At 40.4% G+C, this 25,432-nt stretch overlaps 1 protein-coding gene across 1 annotated transcript; it reads left to right on the top strand.

Moving 5' to 3' along the window:
- Positions 1 to 702: 702 nt before the first annotated feature.
- On the top strand, positions 703 to 25,050 carry c3h6orf62 (chromosome 3 C6orf62 homolog). Its single transcript, XM_078539315.1, has 5 exons — positions 703 to 2,107; positions 19,221 to 19,397; positions 20,753 to 20,878; positions 21,778 to 21,909; positions 23,663 to 25,050. Exons 1-5 carry the CDS (start codon positions 1,979 to 1,981, stop codon positions 23,786 to 23,788), a joined length of 690 nt encoding a protein of 229 aa, XP_078395441.1. The 5' UTR covers positions 703 to 1,978; the 3' UTR covers positions 23,789 to 25,050.
- The last annotated feature ends 382 nt before the right edge of the window (positions 25,051 to 25,432 follow it).

The following is a 25,432-nucleotide window of genomic DNA, read 5'->3' as shown; positions in this document are numbered from 1 at the left end:
CAGTTTGGAACTTACTAGGGTATTAAAAGCGCTATATTACGAGTCTTACTTTCTCAACAGCCCGTCACCCCCGCTCACAGTAAAACTCTATCCAACTGTTATCCCCACAAACAAATCCCTCCACTCCTTGACACCCACATATAACCCTTCATTCCCTAACTCCCTCTGAAGAAAAACCTTTCCTCCGTCCTCCTCTCCTCCTGAAATATTTCACTGCCTAGTCCTCCAACTCCCCCACCCCCCCCCCCCGAACTTTATCAAGCTTCAGCTGGTTCGATCCTGCAACCTATAGTGAAATGATTGGATGCGAGACAGGATTTATTTTCCGGAATGATAGCACAAACATAAAATGCATGCTTTGAGAGCACAGCAGCGCTCAATCACCCCAGTCCCACGGAGTGACGTGAATTTCAGCAGCCTGAAAGTTCAGCAAAGCCAGGAAGTGGAAAGCAGGAAAGGTCACGGCTCGGGGGTGATAAGCAAGGCAACACGTGACATGGCGTGACGTAGTGAGATATGTTTACATCGATTGAAATTGAAGCAGGATTTTAAAATAATATAATAACAACACAAGGCGTTGGCATTGGTGTGCGAACAGAACGTGTTAAGTTTAAAAATATAATTTTTTAAAAAATAATCATGTTTGGGGGTTGGTTGAGTGGGTTGTGACGTCAGTGCGGCCATCTTGTCTGGAGAGGCGCCGGAGCCAGCGGGCGGGAGGGGAACGAGCGAGTGTGGCAGTCCCGAGCTGCGAGCGAGAGCCAGAGATTGGGGGGGAAAAAGGCTGATAGATAGATAGATAAATAAATAGAGAGAGGGAGCAGGTCAGCCCTCCATTGCTAAACTTTGAGAGGGAGGGAGAGAGAAATCTAGCCCGCCTCGGGCTGAAGTAGCCGAGGGCCAGGCCGCTTCTTTGTGCGGTTTTCTCAAACCAATAGCCCACTTTTTTAAGACTATGGGTGACCGAGAGCGCAGAGAGCGCGATTCGCTCACACTGACGGGTTTGACCGGGTTCGTGGTCTCTTCTTGACATGGGCGGGGAGTGACATTGAACGTTGGTTTGCAATATATATATTATATATATGTTAAACATAAACAGCTTAGGAAAGGAGGAAAGAGAGAAAACCAAAACAAAAAAAAGGAAGCAGCAGAAACTCAACATCTGAGTGAGAGGATCTGAAGGAACAAAAATGATAAATGATTTAATTTTTTTTGCTTTGTTTTTCAGTGCAGGGAAATGTCAAGAAACGGGGTAAAAGTTTGCCACCATGGTGTTGATTGAACTCGTCTCTTTGATAAAGTTAGAAATGCCTTTTTCTCGGATTTTTGTTTGTTTCTGCCCAGGTGCCAATGAGCAGCGCCATGTAGTTGATGTGCCAGCGCAATCCTCCTCTTTCCCTTTCACTATCTGTCCTTAAAACAACAAAAAAGTCCAATATGTTTGAAGACAGCCATGTCGGAGGCTGTAGGTAGAGTTTTCAGGCTGATTTTTGTGTAAGAAGGCAAAATCCTGGCTTGTATGTAAACATGGGATCTGGCTGCATCACTTGTGTGTCATCTTTGGGCACACAGTTAGATTTACAGTTAGGTGTTTAATTTGTTGGTTAGATTCATTGGCATCCATCATTGTAAACTAGTTTTAGTTCAACGGGTTAAAATCTAGCATAATTCGGATTGCTTTGGTTTGTAGGTTTTGTTAATGTGAATTAAAAACAAAGTCTAATTCCCTGCACTCCCATGAAACCATGTATATATAGGGACTGTTATCATGATTGGACTCTGGCCTACATTTATCCTAAGTTTTTGCACAACACAGTTTTAGACTTTCTGGTCTAGTAGTTGTGGTAGAATTTTTTTTCAGTTAGCACTACCAGACTTGTTTGTTCTGTTGCGCTGTTTTCTTTTGTGAGAAATTGCCCTTGTTGGTTTTGTCAATTTCTGATAAGCTAGAAACAGGGTTGCCACTTATCCAAACAAAATGGGTGACCCAAACTCTCGGAAGAACCAGACTTTGAATCGACTGCGTGCTCAACTTAGAAAGAAGAAGGAATCTCTGGCAGATCAGTTTGACTTCAAGATGTACATTGCCTTTGTATTCAAAGATAAGGTAGGTATTTTACCTTGTCTTAACATGTGGCAGCTCTAAAATTTAATATAGTTTGTACCCAGCAGCCATGGAGCTGTTACACATGTGGAATGAGTAATAGTTGGAATTTTTATCTAAAGGATGTAATATTAGATTACACTTAACCTGAAGTTACCGCTGTCAGAACAGCTGTATTGCTAGTTCCAGCCAGGCAGAGCTATGTTCACATTGGCTGAAATTGTACCAGTTATATGTTAAAGAGAGACCTCTGGCACATCTTTATCTAGATGTCACCAGGTCACTCCAGAGAACCAGGAGGAAATAATTCATGCTATTAGATTGGTTTATAAAAATGCTATGCATTTTGATAGACACTTCAAGCACTGAATTTGCACTCTGGGCAGCATGTGAATGTCCCAGATTGTCGCTCTGTCTCACTCCAAAATTAGTTTGGACCCTAATTCTGAAATTACGCTTCATTTAGCTGGGATATAGAGCTTAAACTGTTTCACTGTTCATGCACAAGCTGAGGGGTAACTTAATTGTATGAAAAAAAAAACTTGCTCAGAGATGGAATGGATTTCATTTAAATGATCTAGCCCTCTTTTTCCTGCCCTTTCTTGACTTATCCCACTATCCCCTTCCTAGCTCCACATTACACACTTTGTAGTCCTTAATTCCAATGTTCGTTTGGCAGTTTGACAACCAAAGTTTGAGAATGTCTACATTGCATTTCTGGCAATATGCTTCTAATGTACTTGTCTTACTTGAGAGCCATCCCATATTGTGCAGACCAAAGTACATACCTGAAACCACTCAAGATAGCTTGCACTGCTTTCATCAACATGCAGGCCATCGGCAGGTAGGCCATCTTGCCCCCCAAGCCTGTTCCAGCATTCAGTGAAATTGTTGCTAATCTGCAACCTAACTCCACATAACTGCCATTTGCTCACATCGCTTAATACCTTTGCTTAGCAAAAATCTATCAAACTCTGACTTAAATTAACAATTGATCTAGCATCAGTTGCCATTTGCAAAAGAGTTCCAAATTTCTACCACCCTTTGTATGTACAAATTTCTCCTAATTTCACTTCTGAAAGGACTGGCTGTGATTCTTAGGCTATGCCCCCTTGCTCTAGACTCCCCAACCAGCAAAAATAATTTCTCTTCATCCTATCTGTTACCCTTTATCTTGAAAGCTTTGACTAAATCATCCCTTTGTCTCTGAATTCCACTAGTTTGTGTAATCTCTTCTTGTAATTTAACCCTTGGAATCCAGCTATCATTCTGGTAAATCTACACTGCACTCCCTCCAAGGGCAGTATATCCTTCCTAAGTTGTGCTGCCCAGATCTGAGCACAGTACTCTGAATGCAGTCAGATCACAGCTTTGTATGACTGTAGCATAACATCATACAAACGAGGAGCAGGAGTAGGCTACTCTGCTTCAAGCCTGCTTCACCATTCAATAAGATCATGGTTGATCTGATTGTAACCTCATGCCTACCCCTGATAACCTTTCACCTCCTTGTTAATCAAAAATGTATCTAGCTCTGCCTTAAAAATATTCAAAGATCCTGCTTCCACTGCCTTTTGAGGAAGGGAATTCCAAAGACTCAAGACCCTCTGAGAGAAAAAAGTTCTCCTCAACCGCCTGTATTCCAATCCATTAGATATAAAGGCCAGCATGCCAGCCTTTTTGATAGATTAAAATATCATGAACAGGCACAGAAAACTATCTACCTGGACACCCAAGTCTTTTTTTGAACATCCACTGTTTCTGGCTTTTCACCATTCAGAAAGTACCCTGCTATCCTTTCTCACATGTACTCTGATGACACCCAGCTCGACTTCATGGCCACCTCTCATGAGTCCTCCACTACCTCTAAATTGTCAGATTGCTCATCCATTACTGGACGCCAGACAAGCAGAAATTTCTTCCGATTAAATATTGAGAAGACAGAAGCAATTGTTTTGCGCCCTGCCACAACTCTGTTCCCTAGCCGCTGACTTCACCCCACTTCTTGGCAACTGTCTGTTGGCAATCATGGCATCATATTTGATGTGGAAATGAGTATCTGATCACATATTCACACCACCACTAAGGCTACCTATTTCCACTTCTGTAACATCATCTGAGTCCACTCCTGCCTCAGCTCCTCTACTACTGAAACCCTTATCCATCCCTTTGTTATCTGTAGACTTGAATAATCTTCTGCACTCTTGGACAGTCTTCCACATTCTACCCTCTGTAAACTTGAGCTCATCCAAAACTCTGCCCATGTCCTAAATCACACCGAGTCCCACTCACTCAGCTTCCTTGTACTCATTTACCTACACTGGCCATGGGTTAAGCTAGGGCTTAATTTTGAAAATTCCTATTCTTGTTTCCAAATCTCTCACCCCTCCCAATCTCTAATCTCCTCCAGCCCCACAAAACACAGATATCTACACTCCTCTAATTCTGGCCTCTTCAGCATCCCAGATTTTAATCACTGCATTATTGGGAATGTACCTAAACTCTGGAATTTCATCTCTTTGTGGCTCTACCTCACTTTCCTCCTCTAAGATGCTTTTCAAACCTACTGCTTTGACCAAACTTTTAGTCACCTGCCCTAATATCTCCTTGTAAGGTTAGATGCTCCTGTGAAGCAAGTTTTTAATTTTTTTTCACGGGATATTTGAGTCACTGGCTAGGCTAGCATTTATTGCCCATCCCTAATTGCCCTTGAGAAGGTGGTGGTGAACTGCCACCTTAAATCGCTGCAGTCTGCGAGGTGTTGGTACACTGACAGTGCTGCTAGGAAGGGATTACCAGGAATATTAATCCAGTGACAGTGATGGAATGGCAATATAGTTCCAAGTCAGAATGGTGTGTGGCTTGCATCTGCTGTCATTATCCTTCTGGAAGGATGATGTCACGGTTTGGAAGATGCTGTTGAAGGAGCGAACCTTGGTGAGTTGCTGTAGTGTATCTTGTAGTTGGTATACATTGCGTCAGTGATAGAGGGAGTGAATGTTTAAGGTGGTGGATAGGGTGCCAATCAGGAGGGCTGTTTTGACATGGATGGTGTTGCGCTTCTTGAGTGTTGCTGGAGCTCCCCTTGTCCAGGCAAATGGAGGGTATTCCACCACACTCCTCACTTGTGCCTTGTAAATGGTGGGCAAACTGGACAGTCGGGAGATGAGTTACTTGCTGCAGAATTCCCAACCTCTCACCTGCTCTAGTAGCTATGGTATTTATATGGCTGGCCCAGTTCCGTTTCTGTTCAATGGTAACGCCCAGGATGTTGATAATGGGGATTCAGTGATGGTAATGCCATTGAATGTCAAGGGGTGATGGTTAGATTCTCTCTTCGCGATGGTCATTGCCTGGTACTTGTGTGGGACAAATGTTACTTGCCACTTATTAGCCTTGCCTGAATGTTGCCCAGGTCTTGCTGCATATGGACATGGACTGCTTCAGTATCAGGGGAGTTGTGAATGCTGCTGAATGCGCAATCATCAGCGAACATCCCCACCTCTGACCTTATGATGGAGGGAAGGTTGTTGATGAAGCAGCTGAATATGGTTGGGCTTTGGAGATTACCCTGAGGAACACCTGCATCGATATCCCAGGACTGAGATGATTGACCTCCAGCTGTCGCAAACAAGCATATTCTTTTGTCTTGTTTGACTTTAATCAGTGGAGAATTTCCCCCCGATTCTCTTTGATACAGTTTTGCCAGCACTCCTTGATGCCATGTTGGGTCAAATGCTGCCTTGATGTCAAGAACAGTCACTCACCTCACCTCACCTCTAGAGTTCAGCTCTTTTGTCCATGTTTGAACCAAGGCAGTAATGAGTTAGGAGCTAAGTGGCCCTGGTGGAACCCAAACTGAGCATTAGTGAGCAAGTTATTGTTGAATAAGTGCTGCTTGCTAGCACTATTGACGACCCCTTCCATCACCTGAGTGTAGACTGATGGGGCAGTAATTGGCCGGGTTGGTTTTGTCCTGCTTTTTGTGAACAGGATATACTCAGGCAATTTTCCACATTGCTGGGTAGATGCCAGTGTTCTACCTATACTGGATAATTTTGGCTAGGGACAGTGCTAGTTCTGGAGCACATATCTACAATACTATTGCTGGAATGTTGTCAGGGCATTTAAGCTTTGCAATATCCAGAGTGAATCAGATTAGTTGAAGACTGCCATTAGTGATGCTGGGAGACCTCAGGAGGAGGCCGAGATGGATCATCCACTTGGCACTTCTTGCTGAAGATGGTTGCAGATTCTTCAACCTAGTCTTTTGCAAATCTCTGCTAGGCTCCCCATCCTTGAGGATGGGAACATTTGTGGAGCTGCCTCCTCCTCCAGTGAGTTGTTTAATTGTCCACCACCATTCATGACTGGATGTGACAGGACTGCAGAGCTTAGATCTAATACATTGGCTGTGGGATCGCTCAGCCTTGTCTTTCACTTGCTGCTTCTGCTGTTTGGTGTGCAAGTAGTCCTGTGTTGTAGCTTCACCAAGTTGACACATCATTTTTAGGTGTGCCTGGTGCTGCTCTTGGCATTTCCTCCTGCATTCTTCTTTAAACCAGGGTTGTTCCTCTGACTTCATGGTAAAGGAAGAGTGGGAGATACATCAAGCCATGAGGTTACAATTGTGGTTAAGCACAATTCTGCTCCCCTACAGCGTCTCATAGCTGCCCAGTTTCGAGTTGTTAGATTTGTTCAAAATCTATCCCATTTAGCATGTTAGTAGTGCTACACACCACAATGGGGGGATTTCCTCAATGTGCCAGGGACTGTGCGGTGGTTACACTGACTGACAATTAGAGTACCTGCCTATTACCCCTACTTCGTCTCCTGCTGCTCAACCAGTTTCCCAACCAGGTCAATAATTTGCCTTCAGTTTCATGAGTTTCAGCTTTAGCTATGAAGGACCATATCAAATGACTTCTGGAAGTCCATATAAATAGACTCATAGACGTCTACAGCACAGAAGGAGGCCATTCAGCCCATGATGTCCGTGCCGGTCAACGAAGATCTAACTACACTAATCCCATTTTCCAGTGCTTGGCCCATAGCATTGGAGGCTATGGCAACGCAAGTGAATATCTAAATACTTCTTAATTGTTACGAGAGTTTGTGACTCAACCACCCTTTCAGGCAGTGAGTTCCAGACTCCGGGTGAAAATATTTCTCCTCAACTCCCTTCTTAGCCTTCTGACTCTTACCTTAAGTCTATGTCCCCTGTTTATTGACCCCTCTACTAATGGAAAAAGTGCCTTCCTATCTATGCCCCTCATAATCTTATACACCTCTATACACCCTTCTCAACCTTCGTTGCTCCCAAGGAAAACAACCCCAGCCTATCTAATCTTTCCTCATGGCTCATACCCTCCAGCCCAGGCAGCATCCTAGTAAATCTCCTCTGCACCCTCTCCAGTGCAATCACATCCTTCCTATAATGTGGTGACCAGAACTGCATGCAGCACTCCAGTTGTGGCCTAACCAGCGTTTTATACAGTTCCAGCACAACCTCCCTGCTCTTGTATTTGCGCCTTCTTAACCACCTTATCCACCTGCCCTGCTATCTTCAGGGATCTATGGATATGCACGCCAAAGCCCTTCTGATCTTCAGCACTTTCCAGGGTCCTACCATTCATAGTGTAATCCCTTGCCTTGTTAGCCCTCCCAAGTGCATTACCTCACACTTTTCCGAGTTGAATTCCACTTTCCACTGCTCTGCCACCTGACCAGTCCATTGATATCCTCATGCAGTTTACGGCTATCCTCCTCACTATTCACCACCCTACCAATTTTCATGTCATCCACGAACTTCTTGATCATACCCTCTACATTTTATGTCCAAATCATTTATGCACACCACAAACAGCAAGGGCCCCAACACCGAGCCCTGCGGAACCCCACTGGAAACAGACTTCCAGTCGCAGAAACACCCCTCTACCATCACCCTCTGCTTCCTGCCTCTCAGCCAATTTTAGGTCCAATGTGCCACTTTGCCTTGGATCCCATGGGCTCTTATTTTCTTGACCAGTCTGCCATGAGGGCCATTATCAAAAGCCTTGCTAAAATCCATGTAGACCACATCAAATGCATTACCCTTATCAACACTCCTGGTTACCTCCTCAAAAAAATCTGATCAAATTTGTCGAACACGACCTTCCCTTAACAAATCAATGCTGACTATCGCTGATTAATCAGTGTCTCTCCAAGTGCAGATATATTCGGTTCCTCAGAATTCTTTATAGTATCTTCCCCACCACCAAGGTTAGACTGACTGGCCTGTAATTTCCTGGTCTACCCCTTTCTCCCTTTTTTAATAATTGGACAACATTAGTGGCCCTCCAGTCCTCTGGCACCTCACCTGTGGCCAGAGATAATTACTGCCAGGGACCTGTCCCACCCCCCTTTAAACAGCTTATATTTTACCTAATTTCTATTTTTCTTCAGTTCTGATGAAGAGTCATCTGGACTCGAAATGTTAACTCTGTCTTCCTCTCCAGAGATGCTGTCAGACCTGCTGAGTTTTTCCAGCTATTTTTGTTTTTGCCCCAATATCTCTTCCGTCGCCTTGCTTAACAGCCTGAGATATGTCTCTTCCGAGCCTGCAGATTTATCCACTTTTAAGGCCGCTAAACCCACTAGTGCCTTCTCTCTCTCTCTCTCTCTCTCTCAATTTCCTCTAATATTTCACAGTCCTTCCCTGCATCACTCTTTTCCATTGTGAAGACCTACGCAAAATATTCATTGAGGATTGTGCCCATGCCTTCTGGGTTCACACACAGATTACTCCTCCTCTTTCCTTAGTTATTCTCTTTCTCTTTATATATTTAAACTGCCTTGGGTTTTCCTTTATTCTACCCACCAATGCTTTCTCATGCACTTTCTTGCTTTCCTAGAGTTCCCTCTGCATTTTTTATATTCCTCTAAGGACTCTGCTGTAGTGAGCCCTCTGTATCTGCCATAAGCATCTTTTTTTTTCTTAATCCTAACCTTTATCTCCCTTGATCCTGGTGAATGCAAGGTTCTCTGGACTTGGTGCCCCCCCCCCCCTCCTCCCTGTCTTTACAGGAACACATTTGCCCTGTACTCTTGCTATTTCCTCCTTGAATGCCTCTCACTGACAGTTTTATCTGCAAGTAGCTGCTCCCAGTCCATTTGGGCCAAATCGTGTATAATCAGCCTTTCCCCAGTTTAGAACTTTTATTCCTGGTCATCATTAGATTTTTAATTCCAGATTTTTATTGAATTCAAATTCCATCATGGCAGAGCATTACCCTGGGTCTCTGGATTACTCAACAGCGACGGTATCACTACACCATCGTCTTGAATAATATCTGTAGACATTCCCCTGACTGCAACTTTAGTCATTTCTTCAAAAAATTCAGTCATGTTTGTCAGGTATGACCTGTTAATTGTATCAGTTGAGGTTACGTGCATACACGTGGATGGTTACTTAAGGGCATGTAAAGAGACACTTATTGACACGAGTTGAGTGGGGTCAGGAGATATATACCTTTAATGTCTCTCTGAATAAATCTATTCCAAGTAAAGACTGGCTTTGGTGTGTTCCTTCACCATCTGGCTATCAGGAATACAACATGATCCTTTACAAGCCCATGCTGGGTTTCAACTGAAAATCTTCAAGGAGTTCAGTCACCCTATCCTTAATTATAGACTCTAGTAATTTCTCAAAAACAGATGTTGTGTTAACTGATCCTTAATTCCCTGGTTTCCCCTTCTCACCTTTCTTAAAAAGCAGAGTGACGTGCACAATTTTCCAATGTAAAGGAATGGTTTCAAACAAAGAGAATTTTGGAAGATTATAGTTGGGGCATCTGCAACGTTTTCACCCACTTCCTTTAAAATCCTGGGGTGGAACGCATATGGTCCTGGAGATTTACTCTCTAGTGTCATCATAACTGTTATTTTTGCTTAAGGTAATTTTGGTGAATTCTGATTCAATGTTACTTTCCGTAAGAGATATTACATGCTGATCTTTTCCTCTGTTAGTATTGATGCAAAGGAGTTATTCAGCATATCCATCATTTCTTTATATTGGTGATTTGTCAATGAAAATAAGGGGCCCACGTTGTACCTGACCACCCTCTTTTTCCTAATACAATTGTATATGCTTTTTGGGCTGATTCTGATATCCCTTCCCAGTTTCTTATCATACTCTTACCAGGTTTGTCACACTTGGCTATTCTCGGTATATTTTCCATTCACCAGGATCTGTAGTGTTTTTGTATGGTTTTTCTTTTGGTTTAATGTTGTCTCTTGCCTCTTTAGTAGCTTGTTGATTTTTTTGACAAGCAGAGATCTTGCCACTTAGGGGTACAAGCTGATTTTGTATCATATTTATTTTTGAACACCTGCTGAGGTTACTGTGAGCAGTCTGTCTCATCGCACTGAAGTCAGCCTTCAGTGGCTAAATATAGAAACTTAGCTGCTCTGCATTTCTCTGTTTCAAATGTTACGTTGAACTCAAATCATATTGTGACTTTAAGTGGATTGCATCTGTGTACTTGACCATACCAAACATGGGTATATGCGTCCACTGGTGGTATTCTTCAGCCTGCTCGTTTACAATTCCAGAAAGAAGAATTCAACCTGTCCTGTTTTTGTTATTTTTCAACAAGTTCAGCATGGTGTTTGAAAGGGAGAAATGTGAAAAAGATACGTATATTCTTCTAGGTTTAGGTAAGGCTGACTACAATGGGATGAGACAAAGACTGTCCAGAGTAAACTGAGCAAACCTGTTAATGGATAAAATGACAGAATAACAGTTGGGGGATGCTAAAAAGAGCACTTAATGTGATACAGAACCAGTTTATACCCCTAAGGTGCAAGAGTTTACTGTTCCAAAAAAGTTAGCCATTGACAACTAAAGAGGGAAGAGACAACTTAAAAACTAAATGACAAAGCATGCATAAATGGAAAAAAAACACTGATGTTGCTTTCTTTATTCTTGTAGCGTGCTTTTTTGCATTTGTGTATCAAGCCAAAGATTGTCATTTGCTAATTCAATACAATCTAAATGTGCTCATCTATGATTTGCTTTTCTTATTGTAAGCTAGTTTTAAGAAAACTTGCTAATTGAGTTTTTTCTAGTTCATTAATGGCCGAATATTTCTTCGCAACTGTGACTTCTGTCAACGGATCATTAGAACTGTGGAGAATTCTGTGGTTTCTTTGTTCAATTTATCTTCTAGCCAAATCAGCAGAACTCTGACAGATGTAAAAAAAAAGATTTAGTTCACAAGCTATTAATCCACCTCTTATATGGGTTTGGGGTTTTAAGAAAGTATTCGTCAAAGTGCCACATGAAAGGCTGGTTAACAAAATTGTGGCTCATGGATTAGGAGGGTCAGTGTCACGTTAGATAAAAAAACAAATTGGCTTAAGGACAGAAAACAGCGGGTCACGTTAAATGGTTATTTTCACTGGACGATGGTGGACAGTGGTGTTCCTCAAGTGTCAGTGCTGAAATGACTTGATATTGGAATCCAGTGCAAAATTGCAAAGTTTTCCAATTAAACTTGGAGGAGTGGCAAACAATAAGGTGATACTAATTGACTGCAATAGGACATAGGTAGGCTAGCAGAATGGCAGATGAAATTTAATTAAGAGAAATGTGAGAAAATTTGGTGTAACTGATAGGAGAGGCAATATAAACTGAATGGCACAGTTCTAAAGAGTGTGCAGGGACAGAAGGACCTGAGGTTGCATGTACATCACATAAGAAATAGGAACAGGAGTAGGCCACATGGCCCATTGAGCCTGCTTCGCCATTCAATACGATCATGGCTGATCTTGGGCTTCAACTCCATTTTCCCACCCGCTCCCCATTTCCCTTATTTCCCTGAGACATCAAAAATCTGTCTATTCCAGCCTTAAATGTATTCACGATGAGGCATCCACAACCCCCGGGGTAGAGAATTCTAAAGATTCACAACCCTTTGAAGAAATTTCTCTTCATCTCAGTCCTAAATGATCAGCCCCTTATCCTGACACAGTGCCGCTGTGTTTTAGATTCCCTGACCAATGGAAACAATCTCTCAGCGTCCATCCTGTCAAGCTCCTCAAGAATTTTTTAGGTTTCATTGAGATCGCCCCTCATTCTTCTAAACTCCAGAGAATATAAGCCCAATTTACTTAGCCCCCCCATCATAGGACAACTGCCTCATCTCAGGGACCAATTTAGTGAACCTCTGCTGTACCACCTCCAATGCAAGTATATCCTTTATCTAGTTTTCTAAAAGACTATATAAATGAAAATTAGTTTGCTTTGCACTGATGGTTCTAAGGATCATGGGATGGGAATTACAGGTTCAGCAGTTTTTATTCCTGTAATTAATGTTAGGATTGTGAAAAGGTTATCTGATAGTTTATCAGTATTTTCAGTTGAGTTGATGGCAACTATGTTGGCTTTTGAGTGGGTAGTGGAGGTAAAGTCATTGAGAGTCATCATTTGTTCAGATTCATCATCGGCTTTGCTCTCTATCCAATCTTAATTTATGAATCCAGACAGGATTTTATTTTTGAAATTTTTCATTTATTGTATAACACACAACAGTTGCGTATTGTGGATTTTTTATGGATGCCAGCACATAAAGGTGTGGTAGGAAATGAGGCAGCAGATTCATTGGCTAAAAGTTCTATAAATCACTTGATTCCAGATATAGAGATTTCATTAGGGAAGACGGAAATTAAATCTATTGTTAAGGATAAACTAATGCATTATGGCAACAAAAATGGGATATAGATGAGAAAAGAAGACATTTACGTCGGATTCAAAACAATGTGAAGTTAGCTAGTAAATTTACTGGGAAGTGTAGAAGGGACGAGGTGATTGTGAGCAGGATTAGGATTGGGCACTGTAGTTTATATAAGTCTCTGTATTTAATAGGGAAACGTGTTGATGGTTTGTGTCAGGAGTGTGGGGAAGGATTCCTGCAATCAGTGGAGTATATTTTATTACACTTTGCAGCTGAAAGAGGAACTATGCAGTTTAATTTTCATCAGAATGGTATACAGTGTGATACAGTGGCTAGTATTTTAGCAGTTAGATTTGGATATTGGGATATTTATCAAGTTGTGTTGTCTTTTTTTCTATTTCACAGGATTAGCGCATAGAATTTGGGTTTTTTATTGCATTGCACTTTTTCCTCTAATACAGTAGGTGGCAGTAATACACCAAAGAGCTGTGAATTTGCCAGAAAAAAGAAAAAAATCCTTTTTTAAGTGTGGAGACAAAACTGCACACTACTCTAGATGAGGTCTCACCAAAACCCTGTGCAACTGCAGCAAGACTTTATTCTTGTACTCTAATCACCCTTGCAGTAATGGCCAACATACCATTTGCCTTCCTAATTGCTTACTGCACCTGCATGCTAACTTTGTTCCATGTACCAGCACACTTAAGTCTCTGGACATTAATACTTACAAAGTTTCGCACCTTTAAAAATGCAATTCTGCTTTTTTAATTCTTGCGACCAAAGTGAATAACTTCACATGTTACGTTATACTTCATCTGCCATCTTGCTACCCACTCACCTAACCTGCCTGTGTCTCTTGCAGCCTCTGTGCCCTCACAGCTTACCTTTCCACCTAGTTTGGTATCATCAGCAAACCTAGATACATTACTCTCTGTCTCTTCATCTAAGTCATTAATTTAGATTGTGAATAGCTGAGGCCCTAGCACTGACCCTTGCGGCACTCCACTATTCACTGCCTGCCAACTTAAAAAGCCCCCATTTATGCCCACTCTGTTTTCTATCCATTAACCAATCCCCTATCCATACTAATATATTACCCCCCCCCCCACCCCCCCAAACTCCATTAGCCCTTATTTTGCCTATTAACCTTTTGTGCAGCACCTTATCACATGCCTTTTGGAAATCCGGGTATTCTATAACTACTGGTTCCTCTTTATCTGCCCTACTAATTACGTCCCCAAAAAACTCGAATAAATTTGTCAAACAGGATTTCCCTTCAGTAAACCATGTTGACTTGTTCTAATCATGCTATGCTTTTCTAAGTGCATTATTGAGACTTCCTTAATAATAGATTCCAGCATTTTTCCCAGCAACCGATGGTGGGCTAACTGGCCTGTAGTTCACTGCTTTCTTTCTACCTCCTTTCTTGAAAAGCGGTGTAACATTTGCCAACTTCTAATCCAGTGGGACCATTCCTGAATGTAAGGAGTTTTGGAAAATCATAGAACACCCACTATCTCTGTAGCTATCTCTTTTAGAACCCCGGGAAAAAGGTAATCAGGTCCCAGGGATTTGTCAGATTTTAGTCCCTTGAGTTTCTCTAATAATTTATCTCTGCTGATGTTAATTTCCACACACTTTTGAGCCCTTAGGTTATTGACTATTTCTGGTATTGAACGTGTGCCTTCTACTGTTAAAATGGACACACAATATTTGTTCAATGCCTCTGCCATTTCCTCGTTTCCCATGATAATTTCTCCTGTCTCTGCTTTGAAGGGAACGGGGATGATCGCTTTAGCTACTTTGTTCCTTTTTATATACTTATAAAAGCTCTTACAATCTGTTTTTATATTTCTAGCTAGTTTACTTTCATATTTACTTTTTCCCTTTTTATCAACTTTTAGCTGCCCTTTAGCTGGTCCCTTAAACACTCCCAATCCTCAGACTTGCTACTGTTTTTGCAACGTTATAAGCCTCTTCTTTTAATCTCATGCTACCCTTAACTTACTGAGTGAGCCATAGATGGGTCCTTCTTGCTGAGTTTTTGTTCTTCAGTGGAATGTATTTTTGTTGAATATTTTGAATTGTTTCTTTAAATGTTTCCCACTGTTCATTTGCCTCCATACCTTTTAGCCTATTTGCACTATTAGTCTTAGCTAGTTCGCCCCTCATACCTATGTAATTGGCTTTGTTTAAGATTTTTGTTTGCGGTTGGAATGTGTCACTTTCAAACTTAACATGGAATTGATTGGTATTATGCTCACTATTTCCCAGTAGATCTTTTACCATGACATTACCCTGCTTCATTATACAATACTAGATCTAAGATAGCTTTATCCCTAGTCAGTTCCACAATATACTGATCCAAGAAGCTGTCATGAAAGCATTCTACCAACTGATCTTCTAAATCGTTCTTGCCAATTTCCCAATCCAGATGAAGATTAAAGTCCCCTACAATTAGCCTTTGTTATAGGCTCCAATAATTTCTTGTTCAGTTCTCTGCACAATGGTATACCTACCGTTAGGGGCCTATAAACTACTCCCACCAGTGTTTCCTGACACTTGCTATTCCTAATTTCCACACGTACTGATTCCACTTAATGGCCTTCACTGGCCAGATCCTTTCTTACTAATGCTGTTATGTCACCCTTTACTGTAAGGGCTACCCCACCTCCTTTGTCGTTTTGTCTATCTTTCTGAAATATTATGCACCCTGGAATATTTATTTCTCAACTTTGATCACCCTGTAACCATGTTTCTGTAATGTTCATTAGATCTAAATCATTTACCTCTATTTGTGCCACTAATTTTCTATCTTATTGCAGATGCTTTGTGCATTCAGCTAAAAAACCTACAACTTCATTTTTTTTTACTTCTGTTCCCTTCATTGACCTTATTCACTGATGTACATTTTTTATTCAAATCCCTGTCCCTTGCTGTTCCACTCTGCTTGTCTTTCCTTTCTCTTTGGATTTCTAAGTCTCCTTTCATCACCCACCGTTAGTTTAAAGCCGTGTCCACAGCCCTAGTTATAAGATTGGCCAGGATAATGGTCCCTGCCCAGTTCAAATGGAGCACATCCCAACAGGATAGCTCACTGTTCCCTGAGTACTGATGCCAGTGCCCCATAATCAAAATCCCTTCTTCCCACACCACGCATTTAATTCTCTAATCTGTTTAACTCTATGCCGATTGACATGTGGCTCTGGTAACAATCCAGAGATTACCTTTGATGTTGTGTTTTAATTTGGACATAGATCTTTGAAAGTGGGATCTTGGGCTTCATAATAGAGCAATTGAGTACAAAAGCAACGAAGTTATTCTGAACCTATATAAAGCTCTGATTAGGCCACAACTAGAGAATTGCATCCAGTTTTGGTCACCACACATTAGGAAGGATGTGTGGAAGCTTGAGTGTGCAGAGGAGATTTTCCAGAATGGTTTCAGGCATGGGGGATTTTAGCTATAAGGTTAGGTTGGAGAAGATGGGATTGTTCTCCTTGGAGCAAGGAGATTGGGAGATTTGGTAGAGGTTTGGATAATGTAGGTAAGGAAAAACTGTTCCCATTAGTTGATGGTATAAGGACTAAGGGACACAGATTTAAGGTTTTGTGTAAAAGATGCTGGGGGAATGTGAGAGAACTTCTTTATGCAGCCAGTGGTAATGACCTGGAATACTCTGCACACAGGGGTTGTGGAAGCAGAGGCAGTGAATGATTTCAAGAGGAAATTGGATGGACATTTGATGGAAATAAACTTGCAGGGCTACAGGGACAGCAGGGCAATTGGACTGACTGGATTGATTCACGGAAAACTGGCATAGACTCAGTAGGCCAAACGGCTTCCATCTATGCCATTTATGACTCTGTGGAACACTATGTGAGAGTATGGTATTTTGGATGGTTAGTTTGCAAAAGGGCAAAGAACAATCAAATGTGAAAATAGTCAACTGTAGGAAGTCTACTTTCAGTAAGCTGAAGGGACCTGGCCCAGGTGGATTGGAATCAAAGATTGATAGGTACAACACTAAATAAGCAATGGAGGGCTTTCAGTTGTCTGGGTAGAGACTGGTTACATTCTCATATCCTTGCTTTAGTATTCTTTGTCTCCTCATAAAGCCAAGGAACATGTATGCTTTTTTTTAAACCGCCTTCTCAACTCTGACAAGATAATGCAAAAAAAAATAATTTGGTTCACAAGTATCACTAGCTATTAGTGAACTTCCTGCCACATTCAAAAACTTGTGTAGATACACCTCCTGCCTGTGTTCCTGCACCTCCTCAATGTTGGATCATGTAGTTTGTATTGTCTCCCCTCATTCTTCCTATCATATACATCATGGAGTTATTTGGGCTAGAAGAGGGAGCAACAATGCAACATCAGGTGATTCAGCGAGATTTGGCAGTGGCAGCCTGGTTGGTCACTCACTATATACATTTGAGTTTGAGCCCAAGGAAGTGGTTCCTGTACTGTGGGTGCAATTCAGGGAAATTGAGGGTATCAGAAGTGGAGGTGAGGCTGCTGTAAGAGAGGCTTTATAGGTATCCATGTCATTCAGGATGGGGGGGTAATAGAGAGGTTACTTCTATGTGGGAGGTATAAAAAAAATTACTATGGAGGACTTTGAGGTAGGGTTGGCGAATCGAGATGAGAAAGTGGTCAGAAAGAGCTGTGCCGTTGATCAGTCTCAGGCCTCAAGACCAAGTTTGATGATTAGCTTGAGGATGTTCTTTGGTTTGCAGTCTTATGGAAGCTGTAAACTTCAGTTTTTTGATTGTTATTATCAGTTGATTTCAGCATCAACACTTTAAATTGTGTTTGCCTACTAGGGGGAATTGGATATAGGGAATTCATTTTTTTTTTGTTTGCCAGTAGGTTATTCATAATCATCATACACAAGACAACATTATCATTTAAGTTATCAATGATTCATATTGGGAAAGTTTGCTTTTTGACCTTCAGTCTATTCAAATTATCACAGGAGAGAATATTTTTTTATTAATGCACTTACTCCAAAGTCATTAATGTTAGTGTTGGAAGAGCATTATCACAGTGTGCATTTTTCCCCTCTTAATGTTTGGCTGGGACAAGAATATAGCAAGGACTATATTGCAAGGGTTATTGAAATTTGACTGTTGAGCTCAATGATGGTGCAAATTTTAATTTCAAATGTGGCCTCTCAAAGTCTTTATTCTGTTAAGAGCCCCAATTGGTCAATCGTGATATGTATTTTAATTTTTAAAAATTTATAAGATTCCAAAATGTTAAACCATGTTCACACAATACATGTCACGATCAACTGCAGTTAAGCAGGCTTCTGCCAGCTAGAGATGCTTCTGTTCTGTGACTCTGCCCATATGTACATTTCTTTATTTAGTGAACTGATCTTAAAATAATGTTTGGGACCGAATGTTGACACTCGTACATGGTGATCTGCCTCAAAAGAGGGTGCAGAATTTAGCGGTGAGGAGATGGGACTTGCACTGTCTACGTTTGAAGTGTCAGGTGGCCATGCAGTCTTGAAGCTGAGGAATGAATGACTGAAGATAATGATTGGAATGGAGGCCATGTTAGCTTAACAGGATTAACAGATGGTTGAAGAAAAGGGGAACAGTGTTATGGGATCAGAGCAGGCACATGAAAGTAGAACTGCTGCTTGTAAGGATGATAAACAACACAGACCCAGTTGGGTTGAGAGACCTGTTTCCATGTTGCACTTTCCATTTAATTCTGTGTAATCTGTTTTTCCCTCTTTCCCCACCCCCTTGTCACACATGTGAGCACCATTTGATTAATTTTTGCTTCTGGATTAAATTAGTCTGTCAATTCTTCAGCTCTTCTTTCTATGCTGACTTTCATTTTCCTCCCTATGATGTATTGCTATTGATTTCCTTTTAAATTGGTTTGATTGGAAATAATTCCTTAAAATTCATGATTATGTGCACTAAATTGTCAGTTGATTTATTTTGAACCTTTTGTGGTCTTCAGGCTTGAAAATGAAGTCTGCTAAACTAACAGGGATTAATATTATAATTTAGCTTTTGTGAATTTCCCCTTGCTTTGTTCAGAATATTTTACGAAAATAATACCAGAATTTCTTTAAACAGTGTTTTGCTTTGTTTCTTCAGGATTATGTTCCACCATTTTTGAGCAATTCTTGTGCAAATCATGCAAATCATCCTTGTGCTCAATAAACAACTAAGGTCCTATGAATTGAGATTTTGTTCTTGATGTGTCCTTTTTAAAGAAGGGCCAACTATTAGACTATCACTGAATCCAACTATTACGATATCAGTCTGAGATGTTCAGCTTTATAGTTTTTAAAAATAGACATTTTTAAATGGTGTAGATAGAAAAATTGTTTCTTTTATTTAAAAAATTCTGCTTCTGTTTTTTTAAAGAAGAAAAAGCCGGCACTATTTGAAGTAGCTGAAGTGGTACCAGTTATGACCAATAACTATGAAGAAAATATCCTCAAAGGCGTACGGGAGTCCAGCTACTCCCTGGACAGTTCCATAGAGCTGCTGCAGAAGGATGTAGTGCAGCTTCATGCACCTCGCTACCAGTCCATGCGCAGGGTAAGTAGGATGAACCTTTTTGTTTCAGTAGAATATTAAAAGCTTGTGGTTTGTTTGTTTTAGACTAGAACATAATAGTCTCACATCTGGCAGCATGCCATCAGTTGACACTTAAAAAGGAATAAAATTTGAAATGAGAAATAACACAGCAGCTCTTTCATTATCTTAAAAGTAAAAATAGGTTCATGTTTTGTGTAACGATCTTTATCAACAGACGAAACAGCTGCTAACACTCTTGCATATGTGTGACCACTTATGTGTTCTAATGCAGACTTTATCCTTATGTTTCTGCATCGCACCAATATGGAATCTAGTATCCAGCTGGGTGTCAACCCAGAATTCAGAGCTGGAGTTCCAGTCTGCCACAGCAGGGTTTGAGCACAGCACATTTTGACTCAGTGAGGAATTCTACCACTTGGCCAAAGATTTACTTCTGAATTGGGCTGTTATTCAACATTCTTGTGGTTGTTGAAACTGATACTCAGACGGTTGTGCAAACTAACTGTACTAAGTTATGTTGCAGGCTCAATACTACTTTTCTCAGGCAAAATTGATTTGATTAATAAAAAAATTAAAGCAGTCCAGGAAACTTTTGGAAAAAAAATCAGAACTGAAAATTTAAGTATCTGCTGGATGCTGCTGATCTTGGTCTAATAAATCTAATGTGAAAGATGAGCTGCCTTAAACTGGAGTTACAGTAGATACTATATTGGTATGATGGAGAAATCACATCACTTCTAGTAAATTAGTTCATGCTTGGATTGTTTGATTTGGATTATTGTTGTGAATTGTAAAAAATTTATTTCAAATAGATGCAAGCTTTACATTATAAATTGGCTATTTAAACCATCCAAATAACTTGCTTAATTTGGAGAGGCAGGATTCCTTTGACCCTATGAGGAATCACTGAAAATTTTGTTTGTACTGGCAAAGTTTGTACTGGATAACCACAATGGGAACTTGGAATGTAGTTTGGCTAAGGCAACATGATCATCTGCAGGGAGCAATTTAATCTGACAAAGAATCTAACTTTGTTATTCATGTAGGTTAAATTCTTAACTATTCCACAAAAAACATGCCTGTGGATTCTTATGTTGTACATGTAGACTGCACTGAGGTACAAGATGTTTCCAGCCTTTTGGACCAAAAGAAGGGATACAGTTATAGATCCTGGAAATTGCAGTTTGAAATACATAATGCCTCTTACCCCAAGCTTATTTTGTACCTGAGCTACAACCAAAGTAATCAAACTTGACCAGAAAAAATGGCTCAGATTGAGACTACTGAAACTTTGTAGTTGCTGTTCCTGACACAAACACGATTTAATACTTGTGGGAATTTCCCCCCTCTGTTAGGACGTAATTGGCTGTACACAGGAGATGGACTTTATCCTTTGGCCACGGAATGATATAGAGAAGATGGTCTGTCTCCTGTTCTCCAAGTGGAAGGGTACAGATGGTGAGCCTTTCAGGCCTGTTCAGGTAAAATTTCACCACTCATTGTTACATAAGTACATGAATGAATTCTGCTCATGTTTTTTTTCTCTTGGCAAAATTGATCTGGCTATGAATTTTCCAAGCTTGTTGATAGTGGCTAGCTCTTGTTTAATTGATTAACAACTTTTATACAGAATGCATGTTTGTACGAGATTGGATAGATGTTGCAAATGGTTTCTTTGTGCCTGAGTATATGGGATTCATTTCAAACATTACTCTCAAATGTTACCTGCGTTTTGTTTTTCTGTTACCTGTTTTCACTTGCAATGTCGTTTTGACTGATACTGTGCAGTTAATTTTTGTTGTCATCAGCTTTGCCTCTCCTTCTGGCAGTGTTGTCTCCCTGCCATGTACAGTTTTATGTGATGGGCACCATGTGACACCTTGCTAAAACAGACTATTCATCTGTGAAGCGTGACTGACTGCATGTAGGTTATTTGACAATGAGACGTCACAGCCAGGCTTGACCCTCTCTGAAGAAGAGTCATATAGACTCAATATTAACTCTGTTTCTCTCTACAGATGCTGCCAGACCTGCTGAGTTCTTGCAGCATTTTCTGTTTTTACTTCAGATTTCCAGCATCTGCAATATTTTGCTTTTATTGACCCTGTCCTCATCTGGAGTACCACATATATGCACATTAAACAAGTGTGACTGGATAGAGATCGGGAGCAGGAGTCCTGGCAAATCTGAGTAGAGGCGCTGAATCCAATTGCAGCATCACTACATCAGTTCTAGCTGAAATCAGTTAACTCTGTATGGAGCTGGAATTGTATCTGGGACTGCCTTGATCTCTTTGTTCAGCTATTCACTGGTTACTTGTTGAGCCACAAGTCTTATTTTTTAATGCCATTTTATTTTAAAATATTTTCTGTTTACACAGGCCAAGTTTGAGTTTCATCATGGTGATTATGAGAAACAGTTTCTGCACTTTAGCCAGAAGGATAAGACAGGACTCATCATAAACAACCCAAACCAGTCCATCTTTATGTTCATTGATCGTCAGCACTTGCAGGTGAGTATAATGCTGATTGCCTTGTTCTTTTTCTAAAACTATTCAGTTCCAGCTACTGTTTCACGACAGGAATGTGAAAATAGTGGCATGGCCGTTAGTTTTAATTGTTTTGAGTGCCATCAGTGTTTATAACCTGATTCATTCTTCTGCATTCATGCTGCTTCACGTTCTTTAACTTATTTGTGGACTAATGTAGCAGCATTTTAATGACCTGTTGGTGGACTTGTGCTGTTAACTCTAGCTGCCATTCTGTATGACATTCTCTACACAATTACATATAATTACTGCTAAATTTACTTTCCATAATCTGTATGAAACAATTCCAATTTGGGTGCATTTGTTGACTTGTCCTGTTGACATTTTATGGGGCTGTTGTTGCTTTGCAGAAATACTTGCTGTGAAAAGAAGCTGTTCAGCTATTTTGACTCAGCAGGATGCCATTTTCACGCATTCAGAGTGAAGGATAAATGCAACATTTTATATAATTAATTTTGAGATTACCTAATGACTTTGGTTAAGTTTCCATCTCATATTAGACCTTCAGTCTGTGCAGAAGTAACTACTCTCCGCTTAAGTGCTGCAGTTGACTCCAAAATGTCTGGGTTGGGCTGGGTGGGGGGAGAGGGTGTGCAAATCAGCCAGGGTTCCTGTGATCACTGTACTGTGCAAGGGCTTGCAGTGTATGAACACTGGACGAGATGCGATTGGCTGCGTTGCAATCTCTATACCCAGTTAGCCTGCTGGCACAGACTGTCAAAGCTTAAATAAGAATGGCAACTTGGATAAAGTACCACAGGATGACATCAGTCTGTTGAATCAAATCTCTGTGTGAAGGGGCCTCGGGTAGAGAGAAATTTTGGAGGGAAGGAAATAATCAAGTTGGAAGCAATTTTATAACTGATAAATGACTCATGAACTGAGTGGACAGTATTGCATTGATTTTTATTGTTTCTAGCATTCCACCATAAATGTGATAGGCAAAGGAAAAATTTAATTTGGGGTTTGTGGCCCAATTGCAATTTTTTTTTTCCTCCTGCAAAGAGACCTTAGACTTTGTGCCTTGTATGTAAGGATGCCCTATTTGCTTATTGGTATAGGCACATCAAAATCATACGATTTAGAAATCTATCGTCCTGGCTGTATTTTCAAACAAAAATAATCTAATTTTGATAGAGACTACTTGGAATTTTTTCTTCACCTGTCAAAAAATAAATTCCTCCACAAACAGAATTCTGAAGTTAAGTTTCTGGTCCCTGATTCCCTGATGTAGTAAAAGCTTAGCATTTTCCAATACAGAGGTGGCAATGCATTTTTCACCCTCAAAGTCTTCTTTGCCACCCAAGACAGTAAAGCAAGCCATTTTTTACTTGTCTCTTGTGGACTCTTCTGATGATCAGTCCCAAAGCTGACAACTACAAAAATGTATTTTGGTAACCTGTAAATCAGAATGATTGTGTAGAGCAAAGTAATGTTAAACTTTGTGCTTTAAAAAAAACTAATTAGATTGAAGAGGAGTGGAATATATTACATTGGAACTAATGACCCCTGCATGTTCTTTGAACACCCAGATAATTTGTAAGCTCTTAAAATGAAAGTCAGTGTATTTCTTCCAATTTCTGTATATTGACTTTTGAAATAGGGGCATGCAAGTACTTCAATGATCTAGCTTTGGTTTTCATTTAAGGTGTGGCTATATTTTAAGTTAATAAATTGTCTATTCTATGTGACTGGATTGACTTGTTTTGTTTTGCAGACTCCAAAAACGAAGGCCATAATTTTCAAGTTGTGCAGTGTCTGTCTTTACCTGCCACAGGATCAGCTTACCCATTGGGGAGTTGGAACCATTGAGGACCACCTCCGTCCCTACATGCCAGATTAGGGGCAACAGCCAGCAAAATAGGGAAGATCATAAGAGCCAACAACAGTGAACTCACATTTCATCTTTATTTCTGAGTTTAAGATGATCCACTCATGAAAAGAACAGTCTGTTACAAAGCATACTCATCTTGAAATTTAGTTTTTTTCCAGTCATGCATATCTCAGAACTTTTTTTCTTTCATGTATTATCTGCACACTCACTGTAATAGGCTGCTTTGCAGTTAAAATGCATTGTCAACTCCACATGGAAAACAAAAAGGTGAAATTTGAAGAGATTGTTATACATTGACACATACATACAAGAAATGTACATATTAGTCTTCTCGTTTGTGCTGGTTATGTACCCTAACAATTACTATAGATGTTATAAGATGTAATGTTAGGGTGGGAAGTGCATTTGACAAGGATTTCAGCAACTAAAGGTTACAACTTAGATTTGTTGTACAGATGAAGGGCTTTAAAGCTGAATAGCACTATCATTACGGTCCTGATAGATACATTTATATTGGGCACATACTGGTCATAATTTAATAATGACAAGCAACTGAAAGTGGGGAAAGAAATCTTAAAGTACTCTTTTAAAGATCTCTTGTGTAATGTAGGCCCTTGTGTGGCCTACATTTGAGTTTGCTAACATGTTCTTTTTGGATCTCTTTCCCTGAGTTGCTATATAAACGTACAAAGGAGTTTTCCTTCTATTCTTTGGGGAGATTTTAGCGGGTTAATAATGGACAGACTCTGCAGATAACAGAACTGGAGTCTCAAGTAGCAAAACGGCTACAAAATCGTCACTGAAGTTCAATGTTACTGGAATTTTTAATATAAGAGCCTTCCTGTAGCTGAAGCAGCTTATTTACCTAGAAAGTGAGGTTGGGACTATAAGATGAAGGTAGAAAGTGGTGCAAAATATGCTGGTTGCTGATAGCACACTGTGTAAAAGTTAAAATAACTAATGGAGAATTTCCAGTGCTTGCATACAAGAAAATGCACCTAAAATTGCTTTAAAAATCTTCCAGAGTCTTTCAATTTGGTTATTAAGGGAATTGTTTGTAAGACTTGATTTTGAGCTTGTGCAATTAACATGAGGCAGGCTGTCGAGATGAATCGAAGGGGGAAAAGCTTTTCTGTGGAGCTGTAAGACTGAGCTTTCTGAGGTTATTTATGCATGCCTGCCACTTCAGATAAGAACAGCGCTAACCAGTAGCAAATTTGTACTCACCTTCTGTTGAAATTGGAAAAATGAAAATAAATCTTTAATCCATATTCAGAATTGTCTGAGTTTCTTGAAAAGTGGTTTTGATTAGCCTTTGAACTACTGTGGCAAATGTTGGTAGATATACACCATTTTAATATTTTACAGTTACTGGTTGGTTCAGTAGAAATGATCCTGTCATTTCACACTAACAAATGTAATAAGAACCTGATATCCAGGAACATCCCATCACGAGAAATGACATTTAAAGGTGGTAAGTTGTAGGCAGCAATTGAAGATGATTTGATCTCTGGTTACAAGGTTGCCTGTCTCAGACTGATGGAATGAATGTTTTCCCTATTTGCTGCCTCATAGGATATGAATAAAGTGTGGGCATTCATAACCTGATTCTTAATATACAGGAGCCCAGCAGAGAACTGCCCATCAATATAC

Source organism: Cetorhinus maximus, chromosome 3, assembly GCF_964194155.1.
Source record: "Cetorhinus maximus chromosome 3, sCetMax3.hap1.1, whole genome shotgun sequence".
In the NCBI taxonomy this organism is placed as follows: domain Eukaryota; kingdom Metazoa; phylum Chordata; class Chondrichthyes; order Lamniformes; family Cetorhinidae; genus Cetorhinus; species Cetorhinus maximus.
The sequence above is the reverse complement of the archived record's forward strand: the minus strand, read 5'-3'. Positions and strand labels throughout refer to the sequence as shown.

What these genes read in the sequence shown, in the direction of transcription:
- c3h6orf62 (XM_078539315.1), top strand. Translation starts at nt 1,979, where the DNA reads ATGGGTGACCCAAACTCTCGGAAGAACCAGACTTTGAATCGACTGCGT. An exon ending in CCTTTGTATTCAAAGATAAG is followed by an intron (nt 2,108 to 19,220) that starts GTAGGTATTTTA and finishes GTTTTTTTAAAG; the next exon opens with AAGAAAAAGCCGGCACTATT. An exon ending in TTGATCGTCAGCACTTGCAG is followed by an intron (nt 21,910 to 23,662) that starts GTGAGTATAATG and finishes TTTGTTTTGCAG; the next exon opens with ACTCCAAAAACGAAGGCCAT.